General features: G+C 45.5%; 1 protein-coding gene across 2 annotated transcripts in view; it reads left to right on the top strand.

The window, feature by feature from the left end:
* Nucleotides 1–15782, top strand: part of CMYA5 (cardiomyopathy associated 5) — an 86486-nt gene extending 70704 nt beyond the window's left edge. For both annotated transcript variants that reach the window (XM_080925294.1, XM_080925295.1), the window contains 4 exons: nucleotides 7898–8031; nucleotides 9109–9208; nucleotides 11469–11642; nucleotides 14962–15782. In XM_080925294.1, the coding sequence (XP_080781420.1) occupies nucleotides 7898–8031; nucleotides 9109–9208; nucleotides 11469–11642; nucleotides 14962–15208 (655 nt within the window). In that variant the 3' untranslated portion in view covers nucleotides 15209–15782. The remainder of the gene's footprint in view (nucleotides 1–7897; nucleotides 8032–9108; nucleotides 9209–11468; nucleotides 11643–14961) is intronic.
* Nucleotides 15783–16627: the final 845 nt, after the last annotated feature.

Genomic DNA, 16627 nt, shown 5'->3' with positions numbered 1-16627 from the left:
TCCAAATTTGAACTTGCAGGCAGCTTAAGTGAAAACTGAGGAGAGGAGGAAAGAGGTTATATAACTCATTCCTCTTTTAAAAGGAAGCACAGCATTTCACTAAGAGACACAATTATGTTCCATGACATTCAGCTGTGAGATGAATTTTTCATGGAGATTTTTATATAAGGGCCCTTAAGATAATAGTGGTCGTTTCTAAGAGCAGTTTTACAAGGGACGCACAAACAGACCTATTTGCCGCTGACTGGCCTGGGGGACTTCAAGGAACTGTCCACATAGATGACCAGGGAGTAAAGGAGAACCCAGAGGACCCAGAGAATCCTGGGAGCCTCTGTCTGAAATATAAGCCGCATCTAATCACCCAGGCTTTGGAGAGTAAAGAAAACAGAGATCCAGGATCTTTCTCCTGGGTTCTTTGGCTCACACTGAGTTTCTGACAGATTTGAGTCACAGGAAGACCCGAGCCCTATGGTTGTCAGTGTGTAACACCTATGTTGTTTTCCTGCACTGTTACAAAATAATGGTGATATTAAGCAACATGGAGTCTCATAATATTCTTATTTATCAAAAGAAAAATGGTTCTGCTAAAATTTTATTTACCAAGTCTTTTTAATCATGGGAAATTAGGATATAAAGAATTTTCTTCTTAATCTTGATTTAACTGAGTTTTTCCCATCTTATAAATTTTCTATATTCATGGCTAGTTAAGGCTTTATTTATTTATTTTTGTTTTTTTATTAGATAATCTCTGTATTTACATTTGAAATGTTATACCCTTTCCCCACTCCATCCCCATTCCCCCTCCCCCTCCACTTGTCTCCATGAAGGTGCACCCTCTCCCAATCACCCTCTCCACCTCAGTGCCTTGGCATTCCCCTACAGTGGGTAAATGTGCCCTCACTGGATCAAAGGTCTCTTCTCACATTGATTCTAGACACTACTATCTTCTGCTACATATATAACTGGAGCCATGGGTCTCTCAATGTGTTCTCAATGTTTGATGTTTTAGTCCCTGGGAGTTCTGGAGGGTTTGGTTGGTTGATAATGTTGTTCTTCCCATGAGGTTGCAAACCCTTTCAGCTCCTTCAGTCCTTTCTCTAGCTCCTTCATTGGGGACCCTATGTTCAGTCTGATGGTTAGCTGTAAACATGCTCAGCTGTATCTGTGTGACTCTGGAAAAGCCCCCAAGGAGGCATCCACATCTGGTACTTTTTGGCATAAGCAACAGTACTTGGATTTGGTGGGGTGGATCCCAAGGTGAGGTAGCCTCTGAATGATCTTTTCTTCAATCCCTGCTCCTCTATTTGACCTTGTATTTCCTCCCATGAGTGTTTTGTTCTCCTTTCTAGAAAGGACTGAGGCATCCACATTTGGCCTTCCTTCTTTTTGAGCTTCATAAGGTCTGTGAATTGTTTCTTGGGTATTCAGAGCTTTCTGGGGGCTAGTATCCACTTATCAGTGAATGCATACCATGTGTGTTCTTTTGTGACTGGGTTACCTCACTCAGGATGATAGTTTCTAGTAGTTAAGGATTTATAAGCAGCTTCAAATGCATGTATGCTAGTTTGTCTTTTGTGTTTGTGTTTTGTTTTGTTGTTGTTTTGAGAGAGGATCCAATGTTGTAGCCAAAGCTGGTTGGAATTTTCAGCAGTCCTTCTGCCTTAGTCTTCAGGGTGCTGAGATTACAGCCACGAGCCATCATTCTGGCTTGATTTTATATTTAATGTTGCCTATGTTATATTGTTTCCCGTTTTTTTTTTTTTTCATTTCCTTCCCCATCCCATATTGATAGGGCTGTCCTTCCCAAACCTCACCAGTCATAAAAGTCATCGGGGCCACCTGCAAAATTCAGGTGCCTGGACCTCTCCTTGGGAACCCAGTTCAGAAGCTGCGTGTGGTTGGCCAGTGCTTGGGATCCCAGCATCCTGGAGGCTGAGGCAAGAAGACCAGGGGATGGGGGCCAACATAGCTCACATCATGAACTCAAGAGCAGCTTGGACTGCAGAGTGAGACCCTATCCAACAAAATAATTTATTGAAAGATGAATTTTCAAAACTTAGCAGTTTGGGTACCCCAGCAGGGCGGGGGAGTGCTGCCTTCCTCACTCCTCCCACAAACCCAGCATGCACCCTGTTGATAGTTCACAGAGAGTGGCACTGCCTGGATGGCTGGATGTTGGTGCTACCAACAGGAGTGTCAGTAAGAACCAACTGTGTTTTTAAACAACAGTTCATACTTAGCCATCTGCTGTGCGCTGTGGTGGTGGTGTCATCCTGTGGCTGCTTCCAGGAGTGGTGGCACTGCCTTCCTCCACACTGTTTGTACACAGGCCACCCCCTCCCCAGGGCACAGCAGGACAGTTGCCAGCCTCTGAAGTAAGTCATTGAAAACATGTGTCCCTTCTCTCACGGTCAAGTCGCTGGGTTATCAGATGACTAGAGAAACTACTTCGAAGTGCTCAAAATCTTTGAAATTCTGTAAACACGTTCAGTCTACTCTTGGACTCCTTGCTATCTGGTATTATGGCTTTTAAAAGTTAATTCCTTAATTTTGGGTCCATTGTATGTGCTTATGGTACAAATTTGAAGGACAAAAAAGGAAGGCAGAGGACCTTAATTTTCTATCTCCCACTTCCCATCCCTAAAGGCAATGTCATTTTTAACCTTTCACATAATGGCATCTATAATTTCTCAACAAATGTTAGCAACCCTACATGTATTCCTACTAATTTGCTTTTTCTGCTCAAAGATATACCTTTGGAGCATTCATATCTATGCCATGGGGCTGCCTCAGTTTTAAAAACAATTCTTCTGCATTCTGTCTTTGGGGTGTTTTTGAACCTACTTGACCAAATGAGAGACAGCCTTCTCTTCTCTTCTGTCCCCATCCATGCTGTAGGAAACAACCCCCATGCACACACAAGTTCACACATCTATAATGTATTTGTAGAACAAATTTCTCAAAATAGGAAGACTGGTTAAAAGGTGTGTGTCTTTTGAATTCTGATAGATATGACCAATTTCTTAGGAATTGTTGGGTCCATTCTCTGGCCACCAGTGTGTAGGATGTTTGCTTCTTCACAACCTTGCCAGTTAGATAGCTGCAAAACACAACCATGGTTCAAGCCCTTGTTTCTGTCTTAGGGTTGATGCCTTTCAAATGGTTTGTGCCACATGCTTCCTTTTCCATTTAAAAAAAAAGTATTTATTTTTGTGTATGTGAATACACTGTTGCTGTCTTCAGACACACCAGAAGAGGGCATCAGATCCCATTACCGATGGCTGTAAGCCACCCTGTGGGTGCTGGGAATTGAACTTAGGACATCGGGGAGAGCAGTCAGTGCTCTTAACCTCTGAGCCATCTCTCCAGCCCCTCACACTGCCTTTTCTAGGCTGCTCACTTTTCTTACTATCCCCTGTCCCAATAGATTGTGACATTTTCTTCCTTCCTTTTTGTTTTTTTTTTTTGTTTTATGTATATAAATACTTTGCCTACACATATTCTTGTGTATCCCCTTCATGTCCAGAGCCCGAGAAGAACAGAAGAGAGGAAGAGGGTGTTAGATCTCCTAGAGCCAGTAGTAAGCCACCGTGGAAGCAGTGGGAATTGAACTCAGGTCCTCTGGAAGAGCAAGAAGAGGTCTTCTTTATTATTTATCATGCCTCTTCGTCTCTGTGTGTGTGTGTGTGTGCACGTGTGTGTGTGTTTAAAGGAAGTTAGCTTCCATGTGTGAGTTTGGAATCTTTTGAAGCATATTTTGTCATGAATATTTTAAAATGTTAATTCAGTTGAAAATTTCAATTTCTTTTGAAAAAAACTTTCAGAGTTTTTTTGGAATATTTTAAAATGTCTTCCTTCTGAATATATGCATGTATATATTATATATATTCTCCCATTTTCTTAATTTTGTTTTAAAAATCTGTTTTGTCATTTGGAATTTACTTTGGAAGGAGATATGAAGTAGAGATTCCAACTTTTTTTTTGAGTTGGTTCATTTTGAAACAGTATCTCACTATGTAGCTTCTTCAGGCCTAGAACTTTGGATTTATACCAGGCTGACCTTGAGTTTCTTTCAGTCCCCCTGGTTCTGTTTCTAGGCTGCTGGGATTACAGGTTACAGGCGTATATTGCTGTACTCAGTTCTCTCTCACATGGTAACATGGCTGTCTCAAAGTTCGTATTTCTGCTTGTGATCTGAAACAGTTACCTGAGAGTCCAGTCCTTACCATTCCTGCCCCACACCCGTTTCATCACCCACAATGTGTTTATGCTGGAGGACCCCACTGTTTCTAGGGGTGGAGCTTTCCTACTGAGGATCCTTGGGGATTAGGCGGCCCATTCATGATGTAACCATTTTTCTTTCTCAGAGTTAGCTTGACTCGAGACGATTTGTTATTTTTGGAGGGTGTGTTGAGTTGATTACCTTTGGGGGGATTGAGGGTGCTGTGACGTCACATTTTCCTGCAGAAGAACTCGGTGTGTCTCTTAGCAGCATCTGTAGACGTCCCTGGTGTGGATCTCATCTACTTCCCAGTATACTTTCCCACTTGCTGCTGTTCTCTGACCTTTGGTTCCATCTTCTGTCTGGCTGTCATTTTTAATGAGGGTTTCTAACTTGGGTTTTGGTGATGTGGGTGTCGGTGCCTAGACCTTCAACATTCAAGGCAAGTGCTGTAGCTTAGAACTCTGCTCTCAGACCCTGGTTGCTCTCATTAGAGTCGCATGTGGCCGAACTACTGAATCCTCTTATGGAAGAGTTGTGATCTGATTTCTAGATAAATAGCCAAATCTATTTAAATAGGTTTTTTTCCCCTCCCATCTCCCTATGTAGTTTTAAACTCCCTTCTCTTTGTCTTTCTGTGTTAGTGGGAATAACTTTAGTAATTTCCCTCATAAACACAATGTCCCTAAAGATTTCTTTTTAAAAACTCATTTTCAAATCCTACCTACGACGATCTTTGCTCCATTATGAGTCATGGGTAATTGTGTCAGAATTCCTAGTCCTTTTATTATTATTTTTTTTTCAAGAGTAAAAAAAAAACTTACAGAGTTTAAGTTAGGCATGTCTTCTTTACTTCATGGCTTCCACTTGGTCGCTCTCTCTCACAACAGAGAAGACAGTGTCCTTCGTTCATTCCTATGACCTGCTGAAGAGACAGCAGGTGTCGTCAACGACTTTACGGCTCAGAAACCTGGTCTTGCTGCTGGAGAGACGAGCCGTGAGAGTCTGTGGAGCACATGCCGGGTTCCAGCATCCAAGTGCCAGCTCCGGGGTGCTCAGTGGACAATCCACTGCCACGTGAGGAGCCTCACATTGTCTCATCACGTGCTCACGAAGCCATTTCTTCCCACAGCGCTACGGTTCTTATAGGAAAAACCCCACACTCAAGGACCTGAAGTGACATCGCTTGAGCCATTTCTTTTTGTCCTTTGGATCTTGTTATTAGTTCTAGACTTTTAATCATAATCACCTCTCTTATGGGTATAACCCCACCGAGACACTCTCTGAGTCGATGCCTAACTGTGTAGCACATGCTGGGACTTGAACTCAGGGTCCTCCCATCTTTGCCTGTATATTGAGATTTTTAAATGTGCGCCACTGTGGTCAGCTAGCATCCCTTTTAATTAAGGAGCCACCATTTACTGTGGTTCCGTTTGCTTTCGGGTCACTGTGAAGTGTGCACTGCTTGTGGATCTGGATTATTCTCTGGACCACATTTCACATGGATGGGGTTGGAACCCTGACAGGTTTTGGTTCTGAGGTAATGGAGTCATAAACTGTGAAAGGGGGTGTCTCCTCAGACTGCGTGCTTTACGTTGTCCTGTGACTGAGGCTCTGGCATAGCTAACATAGCTTCGGTGACACCTGGGTAAGGAGACAGGGCGATGCGCGTTTGTACCTAACCTTTGACCTGGTGCTTGGGCAGGGGACAGTGACTTATGACAGTAAGTGCCACCACAGTGGATATTCCATTTTTATGCTCAGTGCATTTGCTTTACAGATGGGGCAAGTGCCCTGCACACATCCGTGTGGCCGTCTCCGTGGCTGAGAGCAGGGTAGGATGCTGTGCTTTGACGTCAGGGCTGTATGATCTTTGCTTTTCATCCCAGCAATGGCACATGGTGTTGAGTTAATGACATGTGTGACACTGTGGCCTTTGCTCTCCTTGACAGACTGTAGAAACACTCTTGATCTTTAACAACTGTGCCATTGCAACATGAGTCCGCCGTGTTATGTCTGGTCTCTAGAGCTAACCCCTCTTTTCCTACCACTCCCCCTCAGACTCCAGGGTGGTGGGGCCCGCAAAAGAGGCTAAGTGATCAATCTGTAGTGATTTAGTGAGCAAGCGAAGTGTAGAGCTCAGTTCATGCTGAGCGTGTGTGTTAAAACAATCATTTTTATTACTGATTGTTATCAGTATTTACTTAAAACATTTCTTTGGCTGCCAACTTCAATAAGATAAGCAATGTATCTGCCATAGACTAATATTCTAGATATCAGCTGGGAATTACACTTGCCACTGTAGGATGTATATGTTTACTAATTAACTGCAGCACAGCTAGTCATTAAGGGTCACACGGCTCAATTTCACACACACACACACACACACACACACACACACCCTTGGTGTAGCTAAATATACTGCTCTCTGGAGGCCTAGTCGGGTGGTAGGTCTAGAAATAACCACTACCATCCAAGGAACATTGCTGACCTTTTCCAGCCAGGCTCTAACCGGCAGAACTGCAGAACCAGCCTGCTCCCTACCCCCATCCTGCGGAGGACCACATTGTGAGATTTGTGTTTGCAGGCATGGGGTGGGGACAGGATTGCATTCCACACAGACACTGGTTTTTTTTTTTTTTTTGTCTTGAAGGCATTCTAGGCTCCAGATGCACTTTCTTAATCTTAGCACTCAGGATGCAGCAGCCAAGAGGATTGTGAATTGGTTGGAGGCCAGTCTGGGCTATATAGTGGCACTCTTCTTTCTACAGAAGCCAACCTGAGGATGCTACTTAGTGGTAGAGCACCCTCAACACTGAGAGTAAGCTAAAGTAATGTACCTTCCTTTTTCTGGTTCTCCTTGTTATTTTCCACAACAGGTATGGCAGAGAGAACTATACAGACATCCCCTGGAGATGGGGGTGTATCGTTTTAGTGTGTTTGTAGCACATTCATTCATCACACAACAAAATTCCTCGTCCCCGGGAATGAGCTAGAACAAGGGTACCATTCTTTTCCCTGAGAGGTCAGAGCACAGCTCCGCCCCAGCAGCCAGGCTAGCAGGAATTCCATTAGCAAGTAGCCCAGCTTGTAACTCTCCAGGCCACTCTCGATGCTGAAGGAGAGGCTTCTGGGCTTGTATGTTCACTTCAGGCCAAGATATCACACAGAAAGAAGCTTAAACCCATCCAGCTCCTGGAGAGTCCAGAGAGCTCTGCCTCCAAATCACCAGAGTTTGTGTAAATGTTTGGGCTGTTACAGGTTCATGTGCGGGTCACTGGTCTTCTAGGTACCTGAAAATTTTCCCCTTCTACTTAAATGGGCGATTTAGGAATGAAAGAGCTTTGAAGACTGGGGGAGGCAACTAGAGTTCCCTCCTCTTGCCAAGATGGAGTTCTTTTGAAGAGCATCAGCTTTTGTTAACTGTGCCATGTGATGGATGCTGGCTTGTCCAGGTGTAAAGACGTCGCATACCTCAGGGTCCACAGTTTGACTCTGTTGGTGACATAACAGAGCTCCGCTGTGTTGGAAATTGAGTTACCATCCTCTTACTCCAAAACCACCACTGGAACCAAAATCGGTTAAAAACCAACATGTTCCTGGGTCTCTCTCATTACTACAAGGCCACTAATTTTTTTTTTTTAATGCTCAGAATTATCTTCCCTTTATATTTAGATCTTTCTCTGGAATTAAAGGACTCCAGCTCAAAGTTAACCTCCCTCCAAATGACAATTACTTCTTCTATGTGAGAGCCACCAACGCCTCTGGGACCAGTGAGCAGAGCGAAGCTGCCCTCATCTCCACCAGAGGTAACTTAGTGCAGAGCCAGGATGCCTGGGCATTTCTGTCCCTCCCCCCCTTTCTGGCATTCAGAGAAGACACCCAAAGCCATTGAGAAAGTTCCATCCTGCTGTTGGGAAGAGGGCTCGTCATGATCTAGTACCAAGATGGTTCTTATTTCTAGTCTTCATAGGTTCCCAGGCTTCACTGAGCTTAACAACCAGCCAGGGTGCTTACAACACTTATCCCCTGGCCTCGCCCCAGGGGAATGGACATACTTGCTCTGTAGATGAGCTGGAGCGTGTGTGAGTTTAGAAACTTCCCAGGTGCTTTGTGGCTCTTGGGTGTGGGATGTCAGTTATGATTTTCTCATTCTGGCTCCCATTTTGGCTCTGCTTACACTAGTTTGTGCTGATTAATGTTTGTCAAATGAATAAACAAACAAATGAATGGTCAGAAGAATAATTTAAGTGCTAAAACTTTTAAGTGACATTTGGGGGGAATATCCCCAGAAAATATTAACAAAAACCATTCGGCTGTTTCAGTTATGAGGAAGGAGGACTGGGAAGGTGGCGACCATGTTGCCAAACCCTAGATACATAGATGGCATAAAATTGAGGGGGGGCAGGGCATATTAATCTGCCATGCTGTTCCCTGTTTGAGATGTCAGTAGGGTCTGCCTGGGTTGAGGAAAAGATGGGAGGGCTGCCCATCCGGGAGGGTTTTCCCGCCATCTCAGAATGTAACTTGCATATTCTGTCACTGGGGCCTCTACAGGTTAGTCTAATATTCTAAGTTTAAATCACACTCAGATCTTAGAGCATCTTGTCGGGGTAGACATTCAGATTCAGTTGGTCCATGGTAGGCTCTGCCGTTACCAGCTGGTACGGGTGCCTAGCGTGGACTCCACCTTTGTAGGCACGCGTAGTAGCAGGCGGGAGTGACCAGTCCAGCCTTCCACAGATGCTTGCTCACAAATAGCCTTTCAGTTGTGGATGGGAAATACTGAGTCAGGATGTTTGACCCTAAGGTCCGAGATGCATGGATTGGCCCTAGTGCTTGGCCTTGTGACAGTGTTGTCATCGTCTTTTTCTTAACTGTCCTAGGAACTAGATTCCTCTTGTTGAGGGAAACAGCTCACCCAGCTCTCCAGATCTCCCCGAACGGGACGGTGATCAGCTTCTCTGAGAGGAGACGGCTGACGGAGTAAGTAGACGCAGGCACAGCTTGGCCTGATGCCCAGCACTAGAGGACCCGTGTGCCCAGTGCCTTAGTGACTGAGTGCATTCTCCGTTGAATGAGATTGCTCAGCTACGAGATGCATACACAAATGTGTGCAGCAGGCACTTTTCACCGTGAGGTCTGGAGTGGCACACACAGCCCAAAACTCGGAGCAAGTGTCAATATTTTTATTGGGACCAGAAGCGTAGACGGTCGGGGTTGAAACACTGGCTGCTTTAAGCTATCATCTCTGGTTCGATGAGAAAACAGGATCTGGAAATGATTCTGTTATTTTAGTAGCAACCAGGATATCAACCATTTGGAGAAGAATAGGATGGTTTTTTTGAGACCTTACTTCTGGTCACAGAAGTTTGCCCTCCAGAAGCTCCCACAAAAGGTAGCAATATCCGCCTTTCTCTGCCCCTCCCCCCTCGCCCCATCAGCTATTTTGAGGGTTGAAATGGCCAAATGGGAGGAAGTATAGGCAAAGCCTCAGAAGCACACGCTGCAGAGGACACGTGTATGTGCATGGTTGTCAGCAGGAGCAACCATGACACAGTCACCCCAGTCCCGGGGAACTTGCATGCACTATGGCCCAATCTTGATGGTCCATTGTTCACTGACACATTTAGGTGTTACCCATTTCTGGAGATGGGCTATGTCTTCCCTGGGCCCCGAACCTCTGATCTGTATCTATGACTCTGTTTACCCACTATTTAATCACGAATAATTGCTGAACTGCAGCCCCGTCTCATACCACTGTGAATTCCCAGAATCTAGTATGGGGATCAAAACACTCTAGATGCTAAAAATACATCCATTCGTGGATTGCAAAAATAAGTCTAACAAATACTGAAGAATAGATGGGGTGGGGCTCAGTAGTTAAGAGAACCTGCTGCTCTTGTAGAAGACCAGAGTTGGGTTGCCAGCACTCATGTTGGGCAGCTCCCAACTGCCAGCAACTCCAGCTCCTGGAAAACTGATGCCCCCTTCTTGCCTCTGTGGGCACTTCATCTGTGTCCAGTTAGACACACAACGCATACACATAATTTAAAAAAATCTTAAAGAAATAAATGGGATTTCTAAAAACAAAAACACTAAAAAAGTAGACTGGAGTTACAAGGGTTCGTAGATGCTATCAGCTAGAAACCGGGACATATTTTATAGAACTTTGTTTATTTGCAGTATGAAAATTAGCTCATAAATATCAGGAAGCCTGGCTTTGTTCCAGGGAGTGGGGGCTTGTCGGTTGGAGACTCTCTGAAAGAGTTACTGGGTAAAGACAGAGCAAGTGTAACATTTCCTTGCATTAACCATTTCTCATGTATTCAAGGGAAGAGTGTGCTGACTGAATATTCACGCTCCGAGGTTAAAAAGTCCTCCTTGCTGTCTCAGCCGTTTTCCAGCAAAAGTGAGCAACCCAGGCAGACAAGGTCAACTGCCCAAGGTTGAGAGCCGTTGAGCTCATTTCGCTGTGCTCTTTATCAAAATAGCTACAGCCAGGCGGAGAGAGAGAGAGGCCTTGAACTCACCTTCCAGAGGCCCCTCCTGTCCTGAGCACTGTGGGGCACCTTGCTGGTCACAAGGCTCAGTTCTATACTCTGAGGCCTTGCCAGCTGTCATGACTTTTAAAAACTGTGTCCCATAGGGTCACTGTCACAGGGAAGGTCAGCACACACTGGAACTCGGGTCTAGAAGGTTTGAAAGACTGAACTTGATTGCGCACACCTGTAATCCCGGCATTCGGGAGGCTGAGGCAGGTGGATTACATGGTTTGAGATGAACCTGAACTACATGGTGATCCCATGAGTCAAAACCACAAACTGTGCAATGGTTTTGGGGATTCTATTTTTAAGTTTTGCAGTTTTCGGAAGAAGAAAACTTTGTAAGCCACGTTATCCTACCTGCCGCTTACATTCTTCCAGTTCCCCCAAGAGCAGAAGTTATAGAGTTTCTTTTCCTTCCTGTCTTTATGTCAACCTCTCCCCTGGTTCCCAGACCCTTTAAGAGACATGATGCATCATGTGTGCTTGCTATAAGACAGTGGGCATATGTCAAATGGATGCTGGAGGTTGGTGAATCTTGGGGCAATCTGGCCAGGGTTAGGAGTGTGAGAAACAGATGGTGTCTTTAACCAACAGACAGCAGTGTCTGAAGGTGGACCCCCTGCTTAAAGGGCAGATACTGTTGAGGCAAAGGCTGGGGATTCCTCTGATAAACTTCATCTGGTCAACTCTGCTTGCAGGATACCCTCAGTGCTGGGTGAGGAGCTGCCTGCCTGTGGCCAGCATTACTGGGAAACCACAGTCACAGACAGCCCAGCCTATCGACTTGGCATCTGTTCCAGCTCAGCTGTGAGGGCTGGTACTCTGGGACAAGGGGAGACCTCATGGTACATGCACTGCTCCGAGCCTCAGAGGTAAGCTGGAGCCCCGCCTCTCCTAACTTAATTCAAAGACAAGTTACAGTGTCTAGAAAGGGACCTCTGGGGGACCTAATGAACAGCGTACCATATCCTTGCCCAAGTTCCAAACTAAGCAAGACAGCAACCATAAAGGGTATGGTGGTTAAGGCATCACCCCAGGCTGGAGAGATGGCTCAGTGGTTAAGAGCACTGACTGCTCTTCCAGAGGTCCTGAGTTCAATTCCCAGCAACCACATGGTGGTTCACAACCATATCTAATGGGATCCAAGATCCTCTTCTGGTGTGTTTGAAGACAGCAACAATGTACTCATATAAAAGTAAATAAATAAAATCTTTTTAAAAAGGCATCACCTGATTACCACATAAAGTAGACAAGAGAATGTTTTCTATTCAACCTCATTACCACACAGACTTAGCCACCCCAGAGCCATGGCATTTGCTCTGGAGAGGCAGAGAAAGGTGTAGGTCTTCTCACCAGCCAGGACAAAGAGACAGGGAGAGGAAGAACCAAGTGGGCCATTTTCCCTTCTAAACACATGCCAGGAGAGAAACACCACAGCAGTGCTCAGAGGGCTCCCTCAACAGAGAAGGAGTTGGCAGGAGTGAGGGAGCCTGGCATTTGCTTATAACAGAAGCAGACAAACTGTAGCCCATAGGCCTAACCTGAGCCCATGCTTGCCTTTTGGAAAAGTTTTATTAGAAAACAGTCATGTTCATCTATTTGTGTATTATCTAAGGCTACATTGGCGTTAACAATGGCAGGTTGGTCAGAGACTAAGTGACTGTCACATGCCAAGGTATACTTTATAGATTAGTTTGCCAAACTGTGCTCTCTATTATTCATATTGTTTGGTGGGCAAATAGTCAAAGCCTTCAGCTAGTAAACACGCTGCGATCTCAGTATACTTGCTTGTAGTGTGGTCTGATTTCGTCCTGGCTTTGTCTTCGATTCTGCCTCTCAGTGCGTTGGTTAGCCCCTGGAGTAGTTCTTTATGCAGTTCTGACCCAGGGTTGTGGCCTGGCCTGCTACCTCTTGGGGTCGTAGGATCATGTACAACCAGACGAGGAAGAGCTCTAGCATTGTAATGTGTCTCCCAAGTGACAGGCATTGTTCAAATGCATGGCTTTAAAGTGCTCCAGGGGCTCCCCCAAGTTCTCAGCAGAGGCCCCCAGACTGGGGTTCTCTCTCATGTCTTTGGCTGCACGGTTCTCCCCACGGTCCATGACAGTTTGATTCTCTGAGACGGTTCACAAGGACGCCAGCTCCAAGTGCAATGTAAAGTCATACTTCATCAAGTTAGAGCAATTATGACTAATTGATATCCACTGCTGAGTTGTGCTTAAGGACTCAGCCCTGCCCAGAGCTTAAAATCATTTAAACCTAGAGTTTACAGCTAGCAAATGATGGGGGCCCGACATAGGTATTAGTTTCATTTAAAAAAATTCCTTCCAGGCTAGGCAGACGGTTCATTGGGTGAACGGGCTATGTGAGCCCGACAGCCTGAGCTCCATCTCTGGAACCCACTGTAAAAGGAGAGAACCAATCGCCAAACACTCTTCTCCGACCGCCAGTGTGAACACGGGCACACGTGCAGGAACCGCAAATTCCTAGAACTTACTCTGTAGGAAACAGAACTGTGACAAGTCCTACCTACAGCTTTGGTCATTGGTTCTTCCAAGCCCAGTGTGAGCTTTGGGGGGGGGTGGGGGGCAGAGACACACAGCACAGCTTTGTGGTCACAGCACAGAGGCCAGACCCAGACACCTTTATTTCTGCCTGCCCGTGGTTTTCAGTTTTCTAGTTCGGTGACGTCAAACCAGCTTTATGGCTTTGATTGAACCTAAGTGTGAAGAGGGTCTTGGGAGACACCAGGTGTGTCACAGGACCCAGTGAAGAAGGGAAATCAGAAAGTAGTCACCAGGCTAGGATAGGAGGAGCCCAGAGAGTTGTCTTCAGTGTAAAAAAAGGGGGAAGGGAGGGTCTGGTTACACCCAAATCAGCTGAGTCACCGGGATCCCTATAGACCGGTGGTACTCAACCTGTAGATTATGGCCCCTTTGGGGGTCAAACAACCCTTTCATAAGGGTCACCATCAGAAAACACAGATATTTACAGTAGGATTCACAACAGCAGTAAAATTAGAGTTATGAAGTAGCAATGCAAATAATTTTGTGATCCAGGGACAGGAGGAACAGTATGAAAGGGTCATGGCATTAGGAAAGTTGAAAACCCCTGCTCTAGACCTGTGCTGTGCGATAGATGGTGTCTTTACAGCTCTTCTTGAACTGTAAGGCTGAAAGTCTGAACTTTATTCATTGTCAAATGTCCATTTGATTTAAGTGGCCATAGTGGCTACTGTGTCTATTTGGGACTCTGTTCAAACAAGAATTACCCAGAATCCCAAGTCTTAACCTGTGTGACCCTGGCATTGTTGGGCCTGGGGTTTCTGCTACCTTGAATACACTGCCCAGCCCATGGTCAGTGCTCCACGCCCTCTCCAGCCCTCCAGGCAGAAGGGGATGACTCTTTCCCACCTCCCCCATTCTTCTGCCTCATTCTCTTCCTGCTGTTCTCTCTGTAGTGCTGTCTCCTTCCTCTTCCCATACCCCTGTCCTGCCCATTCCTGATGGCCTAGTGTGTGCTTGTCTGCCCCACACCCCGAGAGGGCCCAGAGAGGACCAGGCTGAGGTACACAGACATGCCCACACAGCACATGGGAATGTATTTGTATTGGACAGAGACCCTGAAGGCCACCCAGTCCAGCTATCAGGTTGCTGGAATGGAGATACTGGTCTGGGCAAGGGAGCGGGGCTTACTCAAAGCATGAAGTTAGCACAAACTAGTGGCATTGTTCTTGAACTTCATAAATGCCCTTATATAAGTTACCCATAAATCTTTCAAACTGTAAAATTAATACGTTGTATGGAAGGCAAGCCCACAGTATTGTTTTAATACATGGCAGCCTCAAAGGGGTTTTGTTCAAAAGAGTGACACACTATGAATGCGGCAGTTAAAACATGTGGGCAGCCGGGAAAGAATTAGAATGTAGAGAAAAATCACAAAGGAGGCGCATGCCGGTTATTCTGGGACTGCCCCCTAAGATGGAAGAAGCACCATTAAGGTGCACCTCTGCATTTTAGCATCTAGAAGGTCTCCGGCAAAAGCGCTTAGGGCAACATCGGTGCAGCTCACTCCTGTGAGCTAAACTGACAAAGTGAGACCGGGAGTCTTTCTAGTGATATGTTTCTTGTAAAATCCCAAGGATTTCCAAAGATTTAAAAAAAATGAATTTTCCATTCTGTTTCATTTCAGATACACATTTTTCTACAGCGGCACTGTGAGCGAGGTGCATGCAACCGAGCGTCCAGCCAGAGTGGGCATCCTGCTGGACTATACCAACCAGAGACTTCTCTTTATAAACGCCGGGAGCGGCCAGCTGCTTTTCATCGTGAGGCATAGGTTCAGTGAGGGCGCGCATCCTGCCTTTGCCCTGGAGAAGCCTGGGAAATGTACTCTGCATCTGGGCTTAGAGCCCCCGGATTCTGTCAGGCACAAGTGATCCTGGGCATTCGGAGTTTATAAGAATAGGAGAAAGAGTTTGGGGTACAGAGCTGTCATTCTGTCTCTCAGGCACTGTAGGTAGTCTCCCACACGCCTGCACCGACAATAGCTCCGGGTGCAGTCAGCATGTGAGGAAAGCCAGGGACCCCGTGCCTTGTGGAGCGGCGTGTGAGGGGAGCAGGTGGAAACATAGGGCTCCACACTTGGTTCACAGTTGGAGTTGTTTCATAAATTCAAAGGACTTACACTTGACCTGACCTGGGAACCAAAACCAGAGAAAAGGACTTGTGTCTGCTCTATCCATCAAACAAATCCCCGGTAGCTCGGTCAGAGGGGAGGGAGGGATGTGTCCCTGGCTCATCTCCTCTTACAAAGAGACACCAACTTCTTCCACAAGAAAACGGCACTTCACTAGAGAATAATGAATCCTAGTCATTAGAGAGCGTGTTTTAGCCGATCTAAATTTACAGTGAGTTCTTTTATTATCACGTATTCTGTAGAATTTAAGCTGCACTTCTCTGAAAATGTAAATAAATGACTAGCATCTTACAAAATAAAATCTATTGTGTGAACGGGTTGCACATAACTTATCAGCCTGGCATTTCTGGACCAGGACACAGTAGAGAGGAAACGCCCGTCACATCCCAGGGGACAATGCTACTATTGACTCTCACTAGACAGTTCACCACACGGCTCCCAATCCATAGAGCCTGTACAGCAATCCACAAAGCTAAACGTCGGGAGCTGTGCATCTCTTTTTATGAAAAAATATGCTTATTAATTTCAGGTATTTTACTGAAAGTTCTCAAAATCTTCCTAAAGTATGTATGCAAATTTGATGAATCTAAAAGGTATACTGAGTGGTTTTTCAGGGATTGGGACATTTTAATCATATTTGAAATTTCCTTCCTCTCTCCCTTCCTCCCTCTCTCCCTCCCTTCCATTTTTTAAAAAAATAGGATCTCATTATGTAGTCCTGGCTAGTGGGGGATTGACTATGGAGACCAGGCTAGCCTCATACTCGGAGACCAGGCAGCCGCTGCCTCCTTAGCACTGGAATAAGAAGCGTGTCCCCCATGCTTGGCAGTTCAGTAATTTTCTCGACTTGAGAAATAGCATGGTACTTTTTGGGTTACCTTTTAAAATATGCTTTTATTTTTTCCAACAGCTAGAAAATCTGGTCAGGATCTGTACCAGCCCTATAGGACCCTATAGAACCCTATAGAACCCTATAGACCCCCTTGAAAGAACCTCATCATCTCCCTTTTAAATTAGAGCAGCTCTTGGCAAGATGGTTCTTGGTAAAAGTAGAGAAATACCCTGTTCCCTGTGGTAAATGAGACTTTCACTTTTTTTCAAGACTCGAAAGTGTTTGCCTTGGGTTCTGACTGATGGGCCACGATTTTTTTTTTCAAAC

Source organism: Micromys minutus, assembly GCF_963924665.1.
Source record: "Micromys minutus genome assembly, chromosome: 11".
NCBI lineage: Eukaryota > Metazoa > Chordata > Mammalia > Rodentia > Muridae > Micromys > Micromys minutus.
Note: the sequence above shows the minus strand (reverse complement) of the source record. Positions and strands in the feature narration are given on the sequence as shown.